Raw genomic sequence first — 22,466 nt, 5'->3', positions numbered from 1 at the left:
GGTTGAATGGTGCAGCATCAGGTTGAATGGTGTACACATTAGGTTGAATGGTGCAGCATCAGGTTGAATGGTGTATACATTAGGTTGAATGGTGCAGCATCAGGTTGAATGTTGTACACATTAGGTTGAATGGTGCACGCATCAGGTTGAATGGTGTACACATTAGGTTGAATGGTGTACGCATCAGGTTGAATGGTGTACACATTAGGTTGAATGGTGTACCCATTAGGTTGAATGGTGCAGCATCAGGTTGAATGGTGTACACATTAGGTTGAATGGTGTACATATCAGGTTGAATGGTGCAGCATCAGGTTGAATGGTGTACACATTAGGTTGAATGGTGCAGCATCAGGTTGAATGGTGTACACATTAGGTTGAATGGTGCAGCATCAGGTTGAATGGTGTACACATCAGGTTGAATGGTGTACACATCTGGTTGAATGGTGTACACATTAGGTTGAATGGTGTACACATTAGGTTGAATGGTGCAGGATCAGGTTGAATGGTGTACACATTAGGTTGAATGATGCAGTATCAGGTTGAATGGTGTACACATTAAGTTGAATAATGTACACATTAGGTTGAATGGTGTACACATTAGGTTGAATGGTGCAGTATCAGGTTGAATGGTGTACACATTAAGTTGAATGATGTACACATTAGGTTGAATGGTGTACACATTAGGTTGAATGGTGCAGGATCAGGTTGAATGGTGTACACATTAGGTTGAATGGTGTACACATTAGGTTGAATGGTGTACAAATTAGGTTGAATGGTGCAGTGTCAGGTTGAATGGTGTACACATTAGGTTGAATGGTGTACACATTAGGTTGAATGGTGTACAAATTAGGTTGAATGGTGCAGTGTCAGGTTGAATGGTGTACACATTAAGTTGAATGGTGTACACATTAGGTTGTATGGTGTACACATTAGGTTGAATGGTGTACACATTAGATTGAATGGTGCAGTATCAGGTTGAATGGTGTACACATTAAGTTGAATGATGTACACATTAGGTTGAATGGTGTACACATTAGGTTGAATGGTGCAGGATCAGGTTGAATGGTGTACACATTAGGTTGAATGGTGTACACATTAGGTTGAATGGTGTACAAATTAGGTTGAATGGTGCAGTGTCAGGTTGAATGGTGTACACATTAAGTTGAATGGTGTACACATTAGGTTGAATGGTGTACACATTAGGTTGAATGGTGCAGTATCAGGTTGAATGGTGTACACATCAGGTTGAATGGTGCAGCATCAGGTTGAATGGTGTACACATCAGGTTGAATGGTGCAGCATCAGATTGAATGGTGTACACATTAGGTTGAATGGTGCAGCATCAGGTTGAATGGTGTACACATTAGGTTGAATGGTGCAGCATATGGTTGAATGGTGTACACATTAGGTTGAATGGTGCAGCATATGCTTGAATGGTGTACACATTAGGTTGAATGGTGCAGCATCAGGTTGAAAGGTGAACGCATTAGGTTGAATGGTGCATTACCAGGTTGAGTGGTGTACACATTGGGTTGAATGATGCAGCATCAGGTTGAATGGTGTACACATTAGGTTGAATGATGCACGCATCAGGTTGAGTGGTGTACACATCAGGTTGAATGGTGCACACATTAGGTTGAATGGTGTACACATTAGTTTGAATAGTGCAGCATCAGGTTGAATGGTGCACACAGTAGGTTGAATGGTGTACACATTAGGTTGAATGGTGCAGAATCAGGTTGAATGGTGTTCACATTAGGTTGAATGGTGCAGTATCAGGTTGAATGGTGTACACATTAAGTTGAATGATGTACACATTAGGTTGAATGGTGTACACATTAGGTTGAATGGTGCAGGATCAGGTTGAATGGTATACACATTAGGTTGAATGGTGTACACATTAGGTTGAATGGTGGACAAATTAGGTTGAATGGTGCAGTGTCAGGTTGAATGGTGTACACATTAAGTTGAATGGTGTACACATTAGGTTGAATGGTGTACACATTAGGTTGAATGGTGTACACATTAGGTTGAATGGTGCAGTATCAGGTTGAATGGTGTACACATTAAGTTGAATGATGTACACATTAGGTTGAATGGTGTACACATTAGGTTGAATGGTGCAGGATCAGGTTGAATGGTGTACACATTAGGTTGAATGGTGTACACATTAGGTTGAATGGTGTACAAATTAGGTTGAATGGTGCAGTGTCAGGTTGAATGGTGTACACATTAAGTTGAATGGTGTACACATTAGGTTGAATGGTGTACACATTAAGTTGAATGGTGCAGTATCAGGTTGAATGGTGTACACATCAGGTTGAATGGTGCAGCATCAGGTTGAATGGTGTACACATCAGGTTGAATGGTGCAGCATCAGATTGAATGGTGTACACATTAGGTTGAATGGTGCAGCATCAGGTTGAATGGTGTACACATTAGGTTGAATGGTGCAGCATATGGTTGAATGGTGTACACATTAGGTTGAATGGTGCAGCATATGTTTGAATGGTGTACACATTAGGTTGAATGGTTCAGCATCAGGTTGAATGGTGCACGCATTAGGTTGAATGGTGCATTACCAGGTTGAGTGGTGTACACATTGGGTTGAATGATGCAGCATCAGGTTGAATGGTGTACACATTAGGTTGAATGATGCACGCATCAGGTTGAGTGGTGTACACATCAGGTTGAATGGTGCACACATTAGGTTGAATGGTGTACACATTAGTTTGAATAGTGCAGCATCAGGTTGAATGGTGCACACAGTAGGTTGAATGGTGTACACATTAGGTTGAATGGTGCAGAATCAGGTTGAATGGTGTACACATTAGGTTGAATGGAGCAGCATCAGGTTGAATGGTGCAGCATCAGGTTGAATGGTGTACACATTAGGTTGAATGGTGCAGCATCAGGTTGAATGGTGTACACATTAGGTTGAATGGTGCAGCATCAGGTTGAATGGTGTATACATTAGGTTGAATGGTGCAGCATCAGGTTGAATGTTGTACACATTAGGTTGAATGGTGCACGCATCAGGTTGAATGGTGTACACATTAGGTTGAATGGTGTACGCATCAGGTTGAATGGTGTACACATTAGGTTGAATGGTGTACCCATTAGGTTGAATGGTGCAGCATCAGGTTGAATGGTGTACACATTAGGTTGAATGGTGTACATATCAGGTTGAATGGTGCAGCATCAGGTTGAATGGTGTACACATTAGGTTGAATGGTGCAGCATCAGGTTGAATGGTGTACACATTAGGTTGAATGGTGCAGCATCAGGTTGAATGGTGTACACATCAGGTTGAATGGTGTACACATCTGGTTGAATGGTGTACACATTAGGGTGAATGGTGCAGCATCAGGTTGAATGGTGTACACATTAAGTTGAATGGTGTACACATTAGGTTGAATGGTGTACACATTAGGTTGAATGGTGCAGGATCAGGTTGAATGGTGTACACATTAGGTTGAATGATGCAGTATCAGGTTGAATGGTGTACACATTAAGTTGAATGATGTACACATTAGGTTGAATGGTGTACACATTAGGTTGAATGGTGCAGGATCAGGTTGAATGGTGTACACATTAGGTTGAATGATGCAGCATCAGGTTGAATGGTGTACACATCAGGTTGAATGGTGTACACATTAGGTTGAATGGTGCAGTATCAGGTTGAATGGTGTACACATTAAGTTGAATGATGTACACATTATGTTGAATGGTGTACACATTGGGTTGAATGGTGCAGGATCAGGTTGAATGGTGTACACATTAGGTTGAATGGTGTACAAATTAGGTTGAATGGTGCAGTGTCAGGTTGAATTGTGTACACTATAAGTTGAATGGTGTACACATTAGGTTGAATGGTGTACACATTAGGTTGAATGGTGCAGTATCAGGTTGAATGGTGTACACATTAAGTTGAATGATGTACACATTAGGTTGAATGGTGTACACATTAGGTTGAATGGTGCAGGATCAGGTTGAATGGTGTACACATTAGGTTGAATGGTGTACACATTAGGTTGAATGGTGTACAAATTAGGTTGAATGGTGCAGTGTCAGGTTGAATGGTGTACACATTAAGTTGAATGGTGTACACATTAGGTTGAATGGTGTACACATTAGGTTGAATGGTGCAGTATCAGGTTGAATGGTGTACACATTAAGTTGAATGGTGCAGTATCAGGTTGAATGGTGTACACATCAGGTTGAATGGTGCAGCATCAGGTTGAATGGTGTACACATCAGGTTGAATGGTGCAGCATCAGATCGAATGGTGTACACATTAGGTTGAATGGTGCAGCATCAGATTGAATGGTGTACACATTAGGTTGAATGGTGCAGCATATGGTTGAATGGTGTACACATTAGGTTGAATGGTGCAGCATATGGTTGAATGGTGTACACATTAGTTTGAATGGTGCAGCATCAGGTTGAATGGTGCACGCATTAGGTTGAATGGTGCATTACCAGGTTGAGTGGTGTACACATTGGGGTGAATGATGCAGCATCAGGTTGAATGGTGTACACATTAGGTTGAATGATGCACGCATCAGGTTGAGTGGTGTACACATCAGGTTGAATGGTGCACACATTAGGTTGAATGGTGTACACATTAGTTTGAATAGTGCAGCATCAGGTTGAATGGTGCACACAATAGGTTGAATGGTGTACATATTAGGTTGAATGGTGCAGAATCAGGTTGAATGGTGTTCATATTAGGTTGAATGGTGTACACATTAGGTTGAATGGTGCAGCATCAGGTTGAATGGTGTACACATTAGGTTGAATGGAGCAGCATCAGGTAAAATGGTGTACACATTAGGTTGAATGGTGTACACACTTGGTTGAATGGTGTACACATTAGGTTGAGTGGTGTACACATTGGGTTGAATGGTGTACACATTGGGTTGAATGATGCAGCATCAGGTTGAATGGTGTACACATTAGGTTAAATGGAGCAGCATCAGGTTGAATGGTGTACACATTAGGTTGAATGGTGCAGCATCAGGTTGAATGGTGTACACATTAGGTTGAATGGAGCAGCATCAGGTTAAATGGTGTACACATTAGGTTGAATGGTGTACACATTAGGTTAAATGATGCACGCATCTGGTTGAGTGGTGTACACATTGTGTTGAATGGTGTACACATTGGGTTGAATGATGCATCATCAGGTTGAATGGTGCACACAGTAGGTTGAATGGTGTACACATTAGGTTGAATGGTACAGCATCAGGTTGAATGGTATACACATCAGGTTGAATGGAGCAGCATCAGGTTAAATGGTGTACACATCAGGTTGAATGGTGCAGCATCAGATTGAATGGTGTACACATTAGGTTGAATGGTGCAGCATCAGGTTGAATGGTGTACACATTAGGTTGAATGGTGCAGCATATGGTTGAATGGTGTACACATTAGGTTGAATGGTGCAGCATATGGTTGAATGGTGTACACATTAGGTTGAATGGTGTACACATTAGGTTGAATGGTGCAGAATCAGGTTGAATGGTGTACACATTGGGTTGAATGATGCAGCATCAGGTTGAATGGTGTACACATTAGGTTGAATGATGCACGCATCAGGTTGAGTGGTGTACACATCAGGTTGAATGGTGCACACATTAGGTTGAATGGTGTACACATTAGTTTGAATAGTGCAGCATCAGGTTGAATGGTGCACACAGTAGGTTGAATGGTGTACACATTAGGTTGAATGGTGCAGAATCAGGTTGAATGGTGTACACATTAGGTTGAATGGAGCAGCATCAGGTTGAATGGTGCAGCATCAGGTTGAATGGTGTACACATTAGGTTGAATGGTGCAGCATCAGGTTGAATGGTGTACACATTAGGTTGAATGGTGCAGCATCAGGTTGAATGGTGTATACATTAGGTTGAATGGTGCAGCATCAGGTTGAATGTTGTACACATTAGGTTGAATGGTGCACGCATCAGGTTGAATGGTGTACACATTAGGTTGAATGGTGTACGCATCAGGTTGAATGGTGTACACATTAGGTTGAATGGTGTACCCATTAGGTTGAATGGTGCAGCATCAGGTTGAATGGTGTACACATTAGGTTGAATGGTGTACATATCAGGTTGAATGGTGCAGCATCAGGTTGAATGGTGTACACATTAGGTTGAATGGTGCAGCATCAGGTTGAATGGTGTACACATTAGGTTGAATGGTGCAGCATCAGGTTGAATGGTGTACACATCAGGTTGAATGGTGTACACATCTGGTTGAATGGTGTACACATTAGGGTGAATGGTGCAGCATCAGGTTGAATGGTGTACACATTAAGTTGAATGGTGTACACATTAGGTTGAATGGTGTACACATTAGGTTGAATGGTGCAGGATCAGGTTGAATGGTGTACACATTAGGTTGAATGATGCAGTATCAGGTTGAATGGTGTACACATTAAGTTGAATGATGTACACATTAGGTTGAATGGTGTACACATTAGGTTGAATGGTGCAGGATCAGGTTGAATGGTGTACACATTAGGTTGAATGATGCAGCATCAGGTTGAATGGTGTACACATCAGGTTGAATGGTGTACACATTAGGTTGAATGGTGCAGTATCAGGTTGAATGGTGTACACATTAAGTTGAATGATGTACACATTATGTTGAATGGTGTACACATTGGGTTGAATGGTGCAGGATCAGGTTGAATGGTGTACACATTAGGTTGAATGGTGTACAAATTAGGTTGAATGGTGCAGTGTCAGGTTGAATTGTGTACACTATAAGTTGAATGGTGTACACATTAGGTTGAATGGTGTACACATTAGGTTGAATGGTGCAGTATCAGGTTGAATGGTGTACACATTAAGTTGAATGATGTACACATTAGGTTGAATGGTGTACACATTAGGTTGAATGGTGCAGGATCAGGTTGAATGGTGTACACATTAGGTTGAATGGTGTACACATTAGGTTGAATGGTGTACAAATTAGGTTGAATGGTGCAGTGTCAGGTTGAATGGTGTACACATTAAGTTGAATGGTGTACACATTAGGTTGAATGGTGTACACATTAGGTTGAATGGTGCAGTATCAGGTTGAATGGTGTACACATTAAGTTGAATGGTGCAGTATCAGGTTGAATGGTGTACACATCAGGTTGAATGGTGCAGCATCAGGTTGAATGGTGTACACATCAGGTTGAATGGTGCAGCATCAGATCGAATGGTGTACACATTAGGTTGAATGGTGCAGCATCAGATTGAATGGTGTACACATTAGGTTGAATGGTGCAGCATATGGTTGAATGGTGTACACATTAGGTTGAATGGTGCAGCATATGGTTGAATGGTGTACACATTAGTTTGAATGGTGCAGCATCAGGTTGAATGGTGCACGCATTAGGTTGAATGGTGCATTACCAGGTTGAGTGGTGTACACATTGGGGTGAATGATGCAGCATCAGGTTGAATGGTGTACACATTAGGTTGAATGATGCACGCATCAGGTTGAGTGGTGTACACATCAGGTTGAATGGTGCACACATTAGGTTGAATGGTGTACACATTAGTTTGAATAGTGCAGCATCAGGTTGAATGGTGCACACAATAGGTTGAATGGTGTACATATTAGGTTGAATGGTGCAGAATCAGGTTGAATGGTGTTCATATTAGGTTGAATGGTGTACACATTAGGTTGAATGGTGCAGCATCAGGTTGAATCGTGTACACATTAGGTTGAATGGAGCAGCATCAGGTAAAATGGTGTACACATTAGGTTGAATGGTGTACACACTAGGTTGAATGGTGTACACATTAGGTTGAGTGGTGTACACATTGGGTTGAATGGTGTACACATTGGGTTGAATGATGCAGCATCAGGTTGAATGGTGTACACATTAGGTTAAATGGAGCAGCATCAGGTTGAATGGTGTACACATTAGGTTGAATGGTGCAGCATCAGGTTGAATGGTGTACACATTAGGTTGAATGGAGCAGCATCAGGTTAAATGGTGTACACATTAGGTTGAATGGTGTACACATTAGGTTAAATGATGCACGCATCTGGTTGAGTGGTGTACACATTGTGTTGAATGGTGTACACATTGGGTTGAATGATGCAGCATCAGGTTGAATGGTGCACACAGTAGGTTGAATGGTGTACACATTAGGTTGAATGGTACAGCATCAGGTTGAATGGTATACACATCAGGTTGAATGGAGCAGCATCAGGTTAAATGGTGTACACATCAGGTTGAATGGTGCAGCATCAGATTGAATGGTGTACACATTAGGTTGAATGGTGCAGCATCAGGTTGAATGGTGTACACATTAGGTTGAATGGTGCAGCATATGGTTGAATGGTGTACACATTAGGTTGAATGGTGCAGCATATGGTTGAATGGTGTACACATTAGGTTGAATGGTGCAGCATCAGGTTGAATGGTGCACGCATTAGGTTGAATGGTGCATTACCAGGTTGAGTGGTGTACACATTGGGTTGAATGATGCAGCATCAGGTTGAATGGTGTACACATTAGGTTGAATGATGCACGCATCAGGTTGAGTGGTGTACACATCAGGTTGAATGGTGCACACATTAGGTTGAATGGTGTACACATTAGTTTGAATAGTGCAGCATCAGGTTGAATGGTGAACACAGTAGGTTGAATGGTGTACACATTAGGTTGAATGGTGCAGAATCAGGTTGAATGGTGTTCACATTAGGTTGAATGGTGTACACATCAGGTTGAGTGGTGTACACATTGGGTTGAATGGTGTACACATTGGGTTGAATGATGCAGCATCAGGGTGAATGGTGTACACATTAGGTTGAATGGTGTACACATTAGGTTAAATGATGCACGCATCAGGTTGAGTGGTGTACACATTGGGTTGAATGGTGTACACATTGGGTTGACTGATGCAGCATCAGGTTGAATGGTGTACACATTAGGTTAAATGGAGCAGCATCAGGTTGAATGGTGTACACATTAGGTTGAATAGTGTAGCATCAGGTTGATTGGTGCAGCATCAGGTTGAATGGTGCAGCATCAGGTTGAATGGTGTACACATTAGGTTGAATGGTGCAGCATCAGGTTGAATGGTGTACACATAAGTTTGAATGGTGCAGCACCAGGTTGAATGGTGCAGCATCAGGTTGAATGGTGCAGCATCAGGTTGAATGGTGTACACATTAGGTTGAATGGTGCAGCATCAGGTTGAATGGTGTACACATAAGGTTGAATGGTGCAGCACCAGGTTGAATGGTGTACACATTAGGTTGAATGATGCAGCATCAGGTTGAATGGTGTACACATTAGGTTGAATGGTGCAGCATCCGGTTGAATGGTGTATACATTATGTTGAATGGTGTACACATCAGGTTGAATGGTGTACGCATCAGGTTGAATGGTGTATACATCGAGTTGCATGGTGCAGCATCAGATGGAATGGTGTACACATCAGGTTGAATGGTTTACACATTAGGTTGAATGGTTTATACATCGTGTTGCATGTTGCAGCATCAGGTTGAATGGTGTACACATTAGGTTGAATGGTGCAGCACCAGGTTGAATGGTGTGCACATTAGGTTGAATGGTGTACACATCAGGTTGAATGATGCAGCATCAGGTTGAATGGTGTACACATTAGGTTGAATGGTGCAGCATTAGGTTGAATGGTGTACCCATTAAGTTGAATGGTGAAGCATAAGGTTGAATGGTGTACACATCAGGTTGAATGGTGTACACATTAGGTTGAATGGTGCAGGATCAGGTTGAATGGTGTACACATTAGGTTGAATGGTGCAGCATCAGGTTGAATGGTGTACACATTAGGTTGAATGGTGCAGCATCAGGTTGAATGGTGTACACATTTGGTTGAGTGGTGCAGCATCAGGTTGAATGGTGTACACATTAGGTTGAATGGTGTATAAATTAGGTTGAATGGTGTATAAATTAGTTTGAATGGTGTATACATTAGGTTGAATGGTGCATAAATTAGGTTGAATGGTGTACACATTAGGTTGAATGGTGCAGCATCAGGTTGAATGGTGTACACATTAGGTTGAATGGTGCAGCATCAAGTAGAATGGTGTACACATTAGGTTGAATGGTGCAGCATCAGGTTGAATGGTGTACACTTTAGGTTGAATGGTGCAGCATCAGGTTGAATGGTGTACACAATAGGTTGAATGGTGCAGCATCTGGTTGAATGGTGTACACATTAAGTTGAATGGTGCAGCATCAGGTTGAATGGTGTACACATTAGGTTGAATGGTGTACATATCAGGTTGAATGGTGCAGCATCAGGTTGAATGGTGTACACATTAGGTTGAATGGTGTACATATCAGGTTGAATGGTGTACACATTAGGTTGAATGGTGCACGCATTAGGTTGAATGGTGCACGCATTAGGTTGAATGGTGTACACATTAGATTGAATGGTGCAGCATCAGGTTGAATGGTGTATACATTAGGTTGAATGGTGTACATATCAGGTTGAATGGGGTACACATTAGGTTGAATGGTGCACGCATTAGGTTGAAAGGTGCACGCATTAGGTTGAATGGTGTACACATTAGGTTGAATGGTGCAGTATCAGGTTGAATGGTGTACACATTAAGTTGAATGGTGCAGTATCAGGTTGAATGGTGTACACATCAGGTTGAATGGTGCAGCATCAGGTTGAATGGTGTACACATCAGGTTGAATGGTGCAGCATCAGATTGAATGGTGTACACTTTAGGTTGAATGGTGCAGCATATGGTTGAATGGTGTACACATTAGGTTGAATGGTGCAGCATATGGTTGAATGGTGTACACATTAGGTTGAATGGTGCAGCATCAGGTTGAATGGTGCACGCATTAGGTTGAATGGTGCATTACCAGGTTGAGTGGTGTACACATTGGGTTGAATGATGCAGCATCAGGTTGAATGGTGTACACATTAGGTTGAATGATGCACGCATCAGGTTGAGTGGTGTACACATCAGGTTGAATGGTGCACACATTAGGTTGAATGGTGTACACATTAGTTTGAATAGTGCAGCATCAGGTTGAATGGTGCACACAGTATGTTGAATGGTGTACACATTAGGTTGAATGGTGCAGAATCAGGTTGAGTGGTGTTCACATTAGGTTGAATGGTGTACACATTAGGTTGAATGGTGCAGCATCAGGTTGAATGGTGTACACATTAGGTTGAATGGAGCAGCATCAGGTTAAATGGTGTACACATTAGGTTGAATGGTGTACACATTAGGTTAAATGATGCACGCATCAGGTTGAGTGGTGTACACATTGGGTTGAATGGTGTACACATTGGGTTGAATGATGCAGCATCAGGTTGAATGGTGTACACATTAGGTTAAATGGAGCAGCATCAGGTTGAATGGTGTACACATTAGGTTGAATGGTGTACACATTAGGTTAAATGATGCACGCATCAGGTTGAGTGGTGTACACATTGTGTTGAATGGTGTACACATTGGGTTGAATGATGCAGCATCAGGTTGAATGGTGCACACAGTAGGTTGAATGGTGTACACATTAGGTTGAATGGTACAGCATCAGGTTGAATGGTGTACACATTAGTTTAAATGGAGCAGCATCAGGTTGAATGGTGTACACATTAGGTTGAATGGAGCAGCATCAGGTTGAATGGTGTACACATTAGGTTGAATGGTGCAGCATCAGGTTGAATGGTGTACACATTAGCTTGAATGGTGTACACATCAGGTTGAATGGTGCAGCATCAGATTGAATGGTGTACACATTAGGTTGAATGGTGCAGCATCAGGTTGAATGGTGTACACATTAGGTTGAATGGTGCAGCATATGGTTGAATGGTGTACACATTAGGTTGAATGGTGCAGCATATGGTTGAATGGTGTACACATTAGGTTGAATGGTGCAGCATCAGGTTGAATGGTGCACGCATTAGGTTGAATGGTGCATTACCAGGTTGAGTGGTGTACACATTGGGTTGAATGATGCAGCATCAGGTTGAATGGTGTACACATTAGGTTGAATGATGCACGCATCAGGTTGAGTGGTGTACACATCAGGTTGAATGGGGCACACATTAGGTTGAATGGTGTACACATTAGTTTGAATAGTGCAGCATCAGGTTGAATGGTGCACACAGTAGGTTGAATGGTGTACACATTAGGTTGAATGGTGCAGAATCAGGTTGAATGGTGTTCACATTAGGTTGAATGGTGTACACATTAAGTTGAATGGTGCAGCATCAGGTTGAATGGTGTACACATTAGGTTGAATGGAGCAGCATCAGGTTAAATGGTGTACACATTAGGTTGAATGGTGTACACATTAGGTTAAATGATGCACGCATCAGGTTGAGTGGTGTACACATTGGGTTGAATGGTGTACACATTGGGTTGAATGGTGCAGCATCAGGTTGAATGGTGTACACATTAGGTTAAATGGAGCAGCATCAGGTTGAATGGTGTACACATTAGGTTGAATGGTGTAGCATCAGGTTGATTGGTGCACGCATTAGGTTGAATGGTGTACACACTAGGTTGAATGGAGCAGCATCAGGTTGAGTGGTGTACACATCAGGTTGAATGTTGTACACATTAACTTGAATGGTGCACACATTAACTTGAATGGTGCAGCACCAGGTTGAATGGTGTACACATTAGGTTGAATGATGCAGCATCAGGTTGAATGGTGTACACATTAGGTTGAATCGTGCAGCATCTGGTTGAATGGTGTATACATTATGTTGAATGGTGTACACATCAGGTTGAATGGTGTACGCATCAGGTTGAATGGTGTATGCATCGAGTTGCATGGTGCAGCATCAGATGGAATGGTGTACACATCAGGTTGAATGGTTTACACATTAGGTTGAATGGTTTATACGTCGGGTTGCATGTTGCAGCATCAGGTTGAATGGTGTACACATTAGGTTGAATGGTGCAGCACCAGGTTGAATGGTGTGCACATTAGGTTGAATGGTGTACACATCAGGTTGAATGATGCAGCATCAGGTTGAATGGTGTACACATTAGGTTGAATGGTGCAGCATTAGGTTGAATGGTGTACCCATTAAGTTGAATGGTGCAGCATAAGGTTGAATGGTGTACACATCAGGTTGAATGGTGTACACATTAGGTTGAATGGTGCAGGATCAGGTTGAATGGAGCAGGATCAGGTTGAATGGTGTACACATTAGGTTGAATGGTGCAGCATCAGGTTGAATGGTGTACACATTAGGTTGAATGGTGCAGCATCAGGTTGAATGGTGTACACATTTGGTTGAGTGGTGCAGCATCAGGTTGAATGGTGTACACATTAGGTTGAATGGTGTATAAATTAGGTTGAATGGTGTATAAATTAGGTTGAATGGTGTATACATTAGGTTGAATGGTGCATAAATTAGGTTGAATGGTGTACACATTAGGTTGAATGGTGCAGCATCAGGTTGAATGGTGTACACATTAGGTTGAATGGTGCAGCATCAAGTAGAATGGTGTACACATTAGGTTGAATGGTGCAGCATCAGGTTGAATGGTGTACACATTAGGTTGAATGGTGCAGCATCAGGTTGAATGGTGTACACAATAGGTTGAATGGTGCAGCATCAGGTTGAATGGTGTACACATTAAGTTGAATGGTGCAGCATCAGGTTGAATGGTGTACACATTAGGTTGAATGGTGCACGCATTAGGTTAAATGATGCAGCATCAGGTTGAATGATGTACACATTAGGTTTAATGGTGTACACATGTTGAATGGTGTACACATTAGGTTTAATGGTGTACACATTAGGTTTAATGGTGTACACATTATGTTGAATGGTGCAGCATCAGGTTGAATGGTGCACGCATTAGGTTTAATGGTGTACACATTATGTTGAATGGTGTACACATTATGTTAAATGGTGTATAAATTAGGTTGAATGGTGTACACATTAGGTTGAATTGTGCAGCATCCGGTTGAATGGTGTACACATTAGGTTCAATGGTGCTGCATCAGGTTGAATGGTGTACACATTAGGTTTGATGGTGTACACATTATGTTGAATGGTGTACACATTAGGTTAAATGGTGTATAAATTAGGTTGAATGGTGTAGCATCAGGTTGAAATGTGTACACATTAAGTTGAATGGTGCAGCATCAGGTTGAATGGTGTACACATCAGGTTGAATGGTGCAGCATCAGGTTGAATGATGCACGCATCAGGCTGAGTGGTGTACACATCAGGTTGAATGGTGTACACATCAGGTTGAATGGTGTAGCATCAGGTTGATTGGTGCACGCATTAGGTTGAATGGTGTACACACTAGGTTGAATGGAGCAGCATCAGGTTGAGTGGTGTACACATCAGGTTGAATGTTGTACACATCAGGTTGAATGGTGTACACATTAACTTGAATGGTGCAGCATCAGGTTGAATGGTGCAGCATCAGGTTGAATGGTGTACACATTAGGTTGAATGGTGCAGCATCAGGTTGAATGGTGTACACATTAGGTTTAATGGTGTACACATGTTGAATGGTGTACACATTAGGTTTAATGGTGTACACATTAGGTTTAATGGTGTACACATTATGTTGAATGGTGCAGCATCAGGTTGAATGGTGCACGCATTAGGTTTAATGGTGTACACATTATGTTGAATGGTGTACACATTATGTTAAATGGTGTATAAATTAGGTTGAATGGTGTACACATTAGGTTGAATTGTGCAGCATCCGGTTGAATGGTGTACACATTAGGTTCAATGGTGCTGCATCAGGTTGAATGGTGTACACATTAGGTTTGATGGTGTACACATTATGTTGAATGGTGTACACATTAGGTTAAATGGTGTATAAATTAGGTTGAATGGTGCAGCATCAGGTTGAAATGTGTACACATTAAGTTGAATGGTGCAGCATCAGATTGAATGGTGTACACATCAGGTTGAATGGTGCAGCATCAGGTTGAATGATGCACGCATCAGGCTGAGTGGTGTACACATCAGGTTGAATGGTGTACACATCAAGTTGAATGGTGTAGCATCAGGTTGATTGGTGCACGCATTAGGTTGAATGGTGTACACACTAGGTTGAATGGAGCAGCATCAGGTTGAGTGGTGTACACATCAGGTTGAATGTTGTACACATCAGGTTGAATGGTGTACACATTAACTTGAATGGTGCAGCATCAGGTTGAATGGTGCAGCATCAGGTTGAATGGTGTACACATTAGGTTGAATGGTGCAGCATCAGGTTGAATGGTGTACACATAAGGTTGAATGGTGCAGCACCAGGTTGAATGGTGTACACATTAGGTTGAATGATGCAGCATCAGGTTGAATGGTGTACACATTAGGTTGAATGGTGCAGTATCCGGTTGAATGGTGTATACATTATGTTGAATGGTGTACACATCAGGTTGAATGGTGTACGCATCAGGTTGAATGGTGTATACATCGAGTTGCATGGTGCAGCATCAGATGGAATGGTGTACACATCAGGTTGAATGGTTTACACATTAGGTTGAATGGTTTATACATCGGGTTGCATGTTGCAGCATCAGGTTGAATGGTGTACACATTAGGTTGAATGGTGCAGCACCAGGTTGAATGGTGTGCACATTAGGTTGAATGGTGTACACATCAGGTTGAATGATGCAGCATCAGGTTGAATGGTGTACACATTAGGTTGAATGGTGCAGCATTAGGTTGAATGGTGTACACATTAAGTTGAATGGTGCAGCATAAGGTTGAATGGTGTACACATCAGGTTGAATGGTGTACACATTAGGTTGAATGGTGCAGGATCAGGTTGAATGGTGTACACATTAGGTTGAATGGTGCAGCATCAGGTTGAATGGTGTACACATTTGGTTGAGTGGTGCAGCATCAGGTTGAATGGTGTACACATTAGGATGAATGGTGTATATATTAGGTTGAATGGTGTATAAATTAGGTTGAATGGTGTATACATTAGGTTGAATGGTGCATAAATTAGGTTGAATGGTGTACACATTAGGTTGAATGGTGCAGCATCAGGTTGAATGGTGTACACATTAGGTTGAATGGTGCAGCATCAGGTAGAATGGTGTACACATTAGGTTGAATGGTGCAGCATCAGGTTGAATGGTGTACACATTAGGTTGAATGGTGCAGCATCAGGTTGAATGGTGTACACATTAGGTTGAATGGTGCAGCATCAAGTAGAATGGTGTACACATTAGGTTGAATGGTGCAGCATCAGGTTGAATGGTGTACACATTAGGTTGAATGGTGCAGCATCAGGTTGAATGGTGTACACAATAGGTTGAATGGTGCAGCATCAGGTTGAATGGTGTACACATTAAGTTGAATGGTGCAGCATCAGGTTGAATGGTGTACACATTAGGTTGAATGGTGTACATATCAGGTTGAATGGTGCAGCATCAGGTTGAATGGTGTACACATTAGGTTGAATGGTGTACATATCAGGTTGAATGGTGTACACATTAGGTTGAATGGTGCACGCATTAGGTTGAATGGTGCACGCATTAGGTTGAATGGTGCACACATTAGATTGAATGGTGCAGCATCAGGTTGAATGGTGTATACATTAGGTTGAATGGTGTACATATCAGGTTGAATGGGGTACACATTAGGTTGAATGGTGCACGCATTAGGTTGAAAGGTGCACGCATTAGGTTGAATGGTGTACACATTAGGTTGAATGGTGCAGCATCAGGTTGAATGGTGTACACATTAGGTTTAATGGTGTACACATGTTGAATGGTGTACACATTAGGTTTAATGGTGTACACATTAGGTTTAATGGTGTACACATTATGTTGAATGGTGCAGCATCAGGTTGAATGGTGCACGCATTAGGTTTAATGGTGTACACATTATGTTAAATGGTGTATAAATTAGGTTGAATGGTGTACACATTAGGTTGAATTGTGCAGCATCCGGTTGAATGGTGTACACATTAGGTTCAATGGTGCTGCATCAGGTTGAATGGTGTACACATTAGGTTTGATGGTGTACACATTATGTTGAATGGTGTACACATTAGGTTAAATGGTGTATAAATTAGGTTGAATGGTGTAGCATCAGGTTGAAATGTGTACACATTAAGTTGAATGGTGCAGCATCAGGTTGAATGATGCACGCATCAGGCTGAGTGGTGTACACATCAGGTTGAATGGTGTACACATCAGGTTGAATGGTGTTGCATCAGGTTGATTGGTGTACGCATTAGGTTGAATGGTGTACACACTAGGTTGAATGGAGCAGCATCAGGTTGAGTGGTGTACACATCAGGTTGAATGTTGTACACATCAGGTTGAATGGTGTACACATTAACTTGAATGGTGCAGCATCAGGTTGAATGGTGCAGCATCAGGTTGAATGGTGTACACATTAGGTTGAATGGTGCAGCATCAGGTTGAATGGTGTACACATTAGGTTTAATGGTGTACACATGTTGAATGGTGTACACATTAGGTTGAATGATGCAGCATCAGGTTGAATGGTGTACACATTAGGTTGAATGGTGCAGTATCCGGTTGAATGGTGTATACATTATGTTGAATGGTGTACACATCAGGTTGAATGGTGTACGCATCAGGTTGAATGGTGTATACATCGAGTTGCATGGTGCAGCATCAGATGGAATGGTGTACACATCAGGTTGAATGGTTTACACATTAGGTTGAATGGTTTATACATCGGGTTGCATGTTGCAGCATCAGGTTGAATGGTGTACACATTAGGTTGAATGGTGCAGCACCAGGTTGAATGGTGTGCACATTAGGTTGAATGGTGTACACATCAGGTTGAATGATGCAGCATCAGGTTGAATGGTGTACACATTAGGTTGAATGGTGCAGCATTAGGTTGAATGGTGTACACATTAAGTTGAATGGTGCAGCATAAGGTTGAATGGTGTACACATCAGGTTGAATGGTGTACACATTAGGTTGAATGGTGCAGGATCAGGTTGAATGGTGTACACATTAGGTTGAATGGTGCAGCATCAGGTTGAATGGTGTACACATTTGGTTGAGTGGTGCAGCATCAGGTTGAATGGTGTACACATTAGGTTGAATGGTGTATATATTAGGTTGAATGGTGTATAAATTAGGTTGAATGGTGTATACATTAGGTTGAATGGTGCATAAATTAGGTTGAATGGTGTACACATTAGGTTGAATGGTGCAGCATCAGGTTGAATGGTGTACACATTAGGTTGAATGGTGCAGCATCAGGTAGAATGGTGTACACATTAGGTTGAATGGTGCAGCATCAGGTTGAATGGTGTACACATTAGGTTGAATGGTGCAGCATCAGGTTGAATGGTGTACACAATAGGTTGAATGGTGCAGCATCAGGTTGAATGGTGTACACATTAAGTTGAATGGTGCAGCATCAGGTTGAATGGTGTACACATTAGGTTGAATGGTGTACATATCAGGTTGAATGGTGCAGCATCAGGTTGAATGGTGTACACATTAGGTTGAATGGTGTACATATCAGGTTGAATGGTGTACACATTAGGTTGAATGGTGCACGCATTAGGTTGAATGGTGCACGCATTAGGTTGAATGGTGTACACATTAGATTGAATGGTGCAGCATCAGGTTGAATAGTGCAGCATTAGGTTGAATGGTGTACACATTAGGTTGAATGGTGCAGCATCAGGTTGAATGGTGTACACATTAGGTTGAATGGTGCAGCATCAGTTTGAATGGTGTACACATTTGGTTGAATGGTGCAGCATCAGGTTGAATGGTGTACACATTAGGTTGAATGGTGTATAAATTAGGTTGAATGGTGTATACATTAGGTTGAATGGTGCATAAATTAGGTTGAATGGTGTACACATTAGGTTGAATGGTGCAGCATCAGGTTGAATGGTGTATAAATTAGGTTGAATGGTGTACAAATTAGGTTGAATGGTGCAGCATCTGGTTGAATGGTGTACACATTAGGTTGAATGGTGTACATATCAGGTTGAATGGTGTACACATTAGGTTGAATGGTGCACGCATTAGGTTGAATGGTGCACGCATTAGGTTGAATGGTGTACACATTAGATTGAATGGTGCAGCATCAGGTTGAATAGTGCAGCATTAGGTTGAATGGTGTACACATTAGGTTGAATGGTGCAGCATCAGGTTGAATGGTGTACACATTAGGTTGAATGGTGCAGCATCAGTTTGAATGGTGTACACATTTGGTTGAATGGTGCAGCATCAGGTTGAATGGTGTACACATTAGGTTGAATGGTGTATAAATTAGGTTGAATGGTGTATACATTAGGTTGAATGGTGCATAAATTAGGTTGAATGGTGTACACATTAGGTTGAATGGTGCAGCATCAGGTTGAATGGTGTATACATTAGGTTGAATGGTGCAGCATCAGGTTGAATGGTGTATAAATTAGGTTGAATGGTGTACAAATTAGGTTGAATGGTGCAGCATCTGGTTTAATGGTGCAGCATCAAGTTGAATGGTGCACGCATTAGGTTGAATGGTGTACACATTAGGTTGAATGGTGCAGCGTCAGGTTGAATGGTGTACACATTAGATTTAATGGTGTACACATTATGTTGAATGGTGTACACATTAGGTTGAATGGTGCAGCATTCGGTTGAATGGTGTACACATTATTTTGAATGGTGCAGCATCCGGTTGAATGGTGTACACATTAGATTGAATGGTGCAGCATCAGGTTTAATGGTGTACACATTAGGTTTAATGGTGCAGCATCAGGTTGAATGGTGTACTCTTCAGTATAATAAATGGTTTACACATTAGTTTGAATCATGCAGCATCAGTTTGGATGGTGCTGCAACTGTAGCTCTTCAGTTTATAGTTTTAAACGTCCCTGGCCATAAACGTGATGTTGTAAGGCACTGGTGTTCTCGACAATTCATTCAGTTTAAACCCTATCAATTCCTTATTGTATCCATCTTAATAGGTGCATACAACAAAGGATACCTTTCGCGCTCGTCACGTGATAGTTACTGCTGGTGGATGGACCAATCAAGTACTGTCATCGTTGGATATCAAGTTACCTCTCACTGTCACACAAGAACAAGCCACGTTTGTTGCAACCCCAAATTTGAAAGACTTTACTAAAGAAAGGTAGAAGTACATGCAGTTTTATAAAGAAAACTATAATTATATATGCTGCTTAAATCTGTTGTCGAATTTTATCAAACTTTTGGACATTGATGCATAGATCATAATTTCACGAATGTTCTTTTTTACACGTAATCTCTGCACAATATAGATTTCCCGTATGGTCTTTCCTTACTCCGAAATATCATTTCTATGGCTTTCCGATGCATGGCAACACTGGTGTTAAAATAGGCATGTCAGCAAGTGGTCCGACTATCCATCCTGACCAGCTGCCATCAACACCAGATCCAAAAAGAGAAAAAACCTGCCTTGAATTCATGAACAAAAGAATGCCAAAGGTACCAGTAAACTTTTACATTTTGACCACCAGTTCTTCTTCGATATAACAATCTTAACACATGTATGAAGTATTTAATGGAACGCCCATTAACCCAATAAACGACGTATAAACACCAGCCTAATGATTGACAGCTCAAATGACTTGATGAATGGGCAGTAATGTGAGACTGCTACGGTGTTAACGAATTTGCCTCCCAGTCGCAAACTTTAAATAAGCAGGCATGAAAGTTTCAATCTTGCTGTTGACAGGGCTGTGAGACAGTTGATTTATAAATCAGATGTGGTCTAATGGTCAGTGCCAACATATGGTGGAAAATAAATGGTTATTATAGGGAAATTATGTTTTCCTTACCCATTCCTTGAAATTGAATTTGAGCACCCAATGTAACACTATTTTAGTGTAACTTGTAACTACAGCAGTAAACAGACAATTGCAACAAAAGATGACAAAAAGAAATGTTCAACAACATATCCAATATAAAGAAACCTAATTTATTTACCGTAGGCTGTTGGACCAATACTGTATACAAAGACATGCCTGTATGACATGACACCGGATCGTAAATATATTATAGATTCTTTGGCGACGAAAGGTTACCCACAAATTTATGTATGCAGTGGTGCAGGACACGCCTACAAGTAAGCAATTGTTACCATGATTACATCAGTATACACACAATATAGTATGTATGTATGTATATGTTTATATACTATTTTAAATTCATATGGAGTCATTCGAGGTTCACCAGTTGCCGAAGTATCGAACATAAAGTATCGTAAACGAGTACGACGGCCTATAATAAAGTACCTTTAACGGTCATATATCTTCCTTTTATAGATTCGTTGGTTTGTTCGGCAAAATATTGAGCGAGATGGTCATCGATGGGAGAACCAAATACCCAATTGGTCCATTCAGGGTCGACAGAGATGCGCTGACAGATAAAAATTTCGAACCTGATTTCCATTTTAAGAACATTCCTAAATCAAAAGCAAAACTTTGAGTTCAATAAATGAGGATTGATACAATGGATTTTATTCGTTACTTACATGACATATTCGTTGAACAGTGTTTCCGCAGTTATACAATTATCAAGCATAATGGGCTTAGATGACTTTCCTGGATTTAGAAATAACATGTGTAAAGACTATTATGAATGAAGCGTAATCAATATTATAAATAATTGATATAGACTTAGAAGTATATATATATATATATATATATATATATATATATATATATATATATATATATATATAAATATACATACATATATACATATATATATACATATATACATATATACATATATATATATATATATATATATATATATATATATATATATATATATATATATATATATATATATATATATATATATATATACTTCTAAGTCTATATCAATTATTTATAATATTGATTACGCTATATATATATACTATGTATTATAAATTCAACTTTCTTTGGAATATGGAAATAATTGATGTTTGTATTTAGCTACACTATGTACAAATGCAAACCAACTAACCATGTTATTATATAAATATATTATACTACAGGTGTGGCAATAGACTGTCGACAGTCCTCGGGCCTAATATAATTGTGTTTCCTAGACATTCAAACGCCTAGCAAGAACCAATGAAATGTTTTAAATTTGTTTTTCTCAGGTGCTCCCTGTTTGAGGGCGTAATCACCTGGGTCAAAGATGAGACCAACATGTAGTCTTTTGTTTACTACTTACCGACTGTGTAACTGTGGGTTTATTCTGTGTGTATTTGGATGTTCTAATCTTGGTGTTTTTCCAGTGATTTCTCTAGGTGCAATCCAAATACAGTAGGTGTGTCTTGTTTACCTGAGATTTGTAAGAGTTTGAGCTGGCCAACATGTTAGTTTTTTTTCATATGGTTGTTTACTTGCATGTTGATTTCCCATTTTTGAGCCATGTTTTTAACTTTCTTCATCATTTTCATATAGCAATCTCGTCATATGTTAACATTGTCGTCTATGGAAATTCA

General features: G+C 40.7%; 1 protein-coding gene across 1 annotated transcript in view; it reads left to right on the top strand.

Annotated features, from left to right (window-relative positions):
* The window catches only part of LOC144349731 (uncharacterized), a 28,758-nt gene extending 7,280 nt beyond the window's left edge, over positions 1–21,478 (top strand). Inside the window, exons 5-8 of the mRNA XM_085503851.1 lie at positions 19,948–20,114; positions 20,263–20,449; positions 20,956–21,089; positions 21,289–21,478. Coding sequence (XP_085359977.1) covers positions 19,948–20,114; positions 20,263–20,449; positions 20,956–21,089; positions 21,289–21,451 — 651 coding nt within the window. The 3' untranslated portion in view covers positions 21,452–21,478. The remainder of the gene's footprint in view (positions 1–19,947; positions 20,115–20,262; positions 20,450–20,955; positions 21,090–21,288) is intronic.
* The last annotated feature ends 988 nt before the right edge of the window (positions 21,479–22,466 follow it).

This window comes from Saccoglossus kowalevskii, chromosome 9, assembly GCF_978046115.1.
Source record: "Saccoglossus kowalevskii chromosome 9, keSacKowa6.1, whole genome shotgun sequence".
NCBI classification, from domain to species: Eukaryota; Metazoa; Hemichordata; class Enteropneusta; family Harrimaniidae; genus Saccoglossus; species Saccoglossus kowalevskii.
Note: the sequence above shows the minus strand (reverse complement) of the source record. Positions and strands in the feature narration are given on the sequence as shown.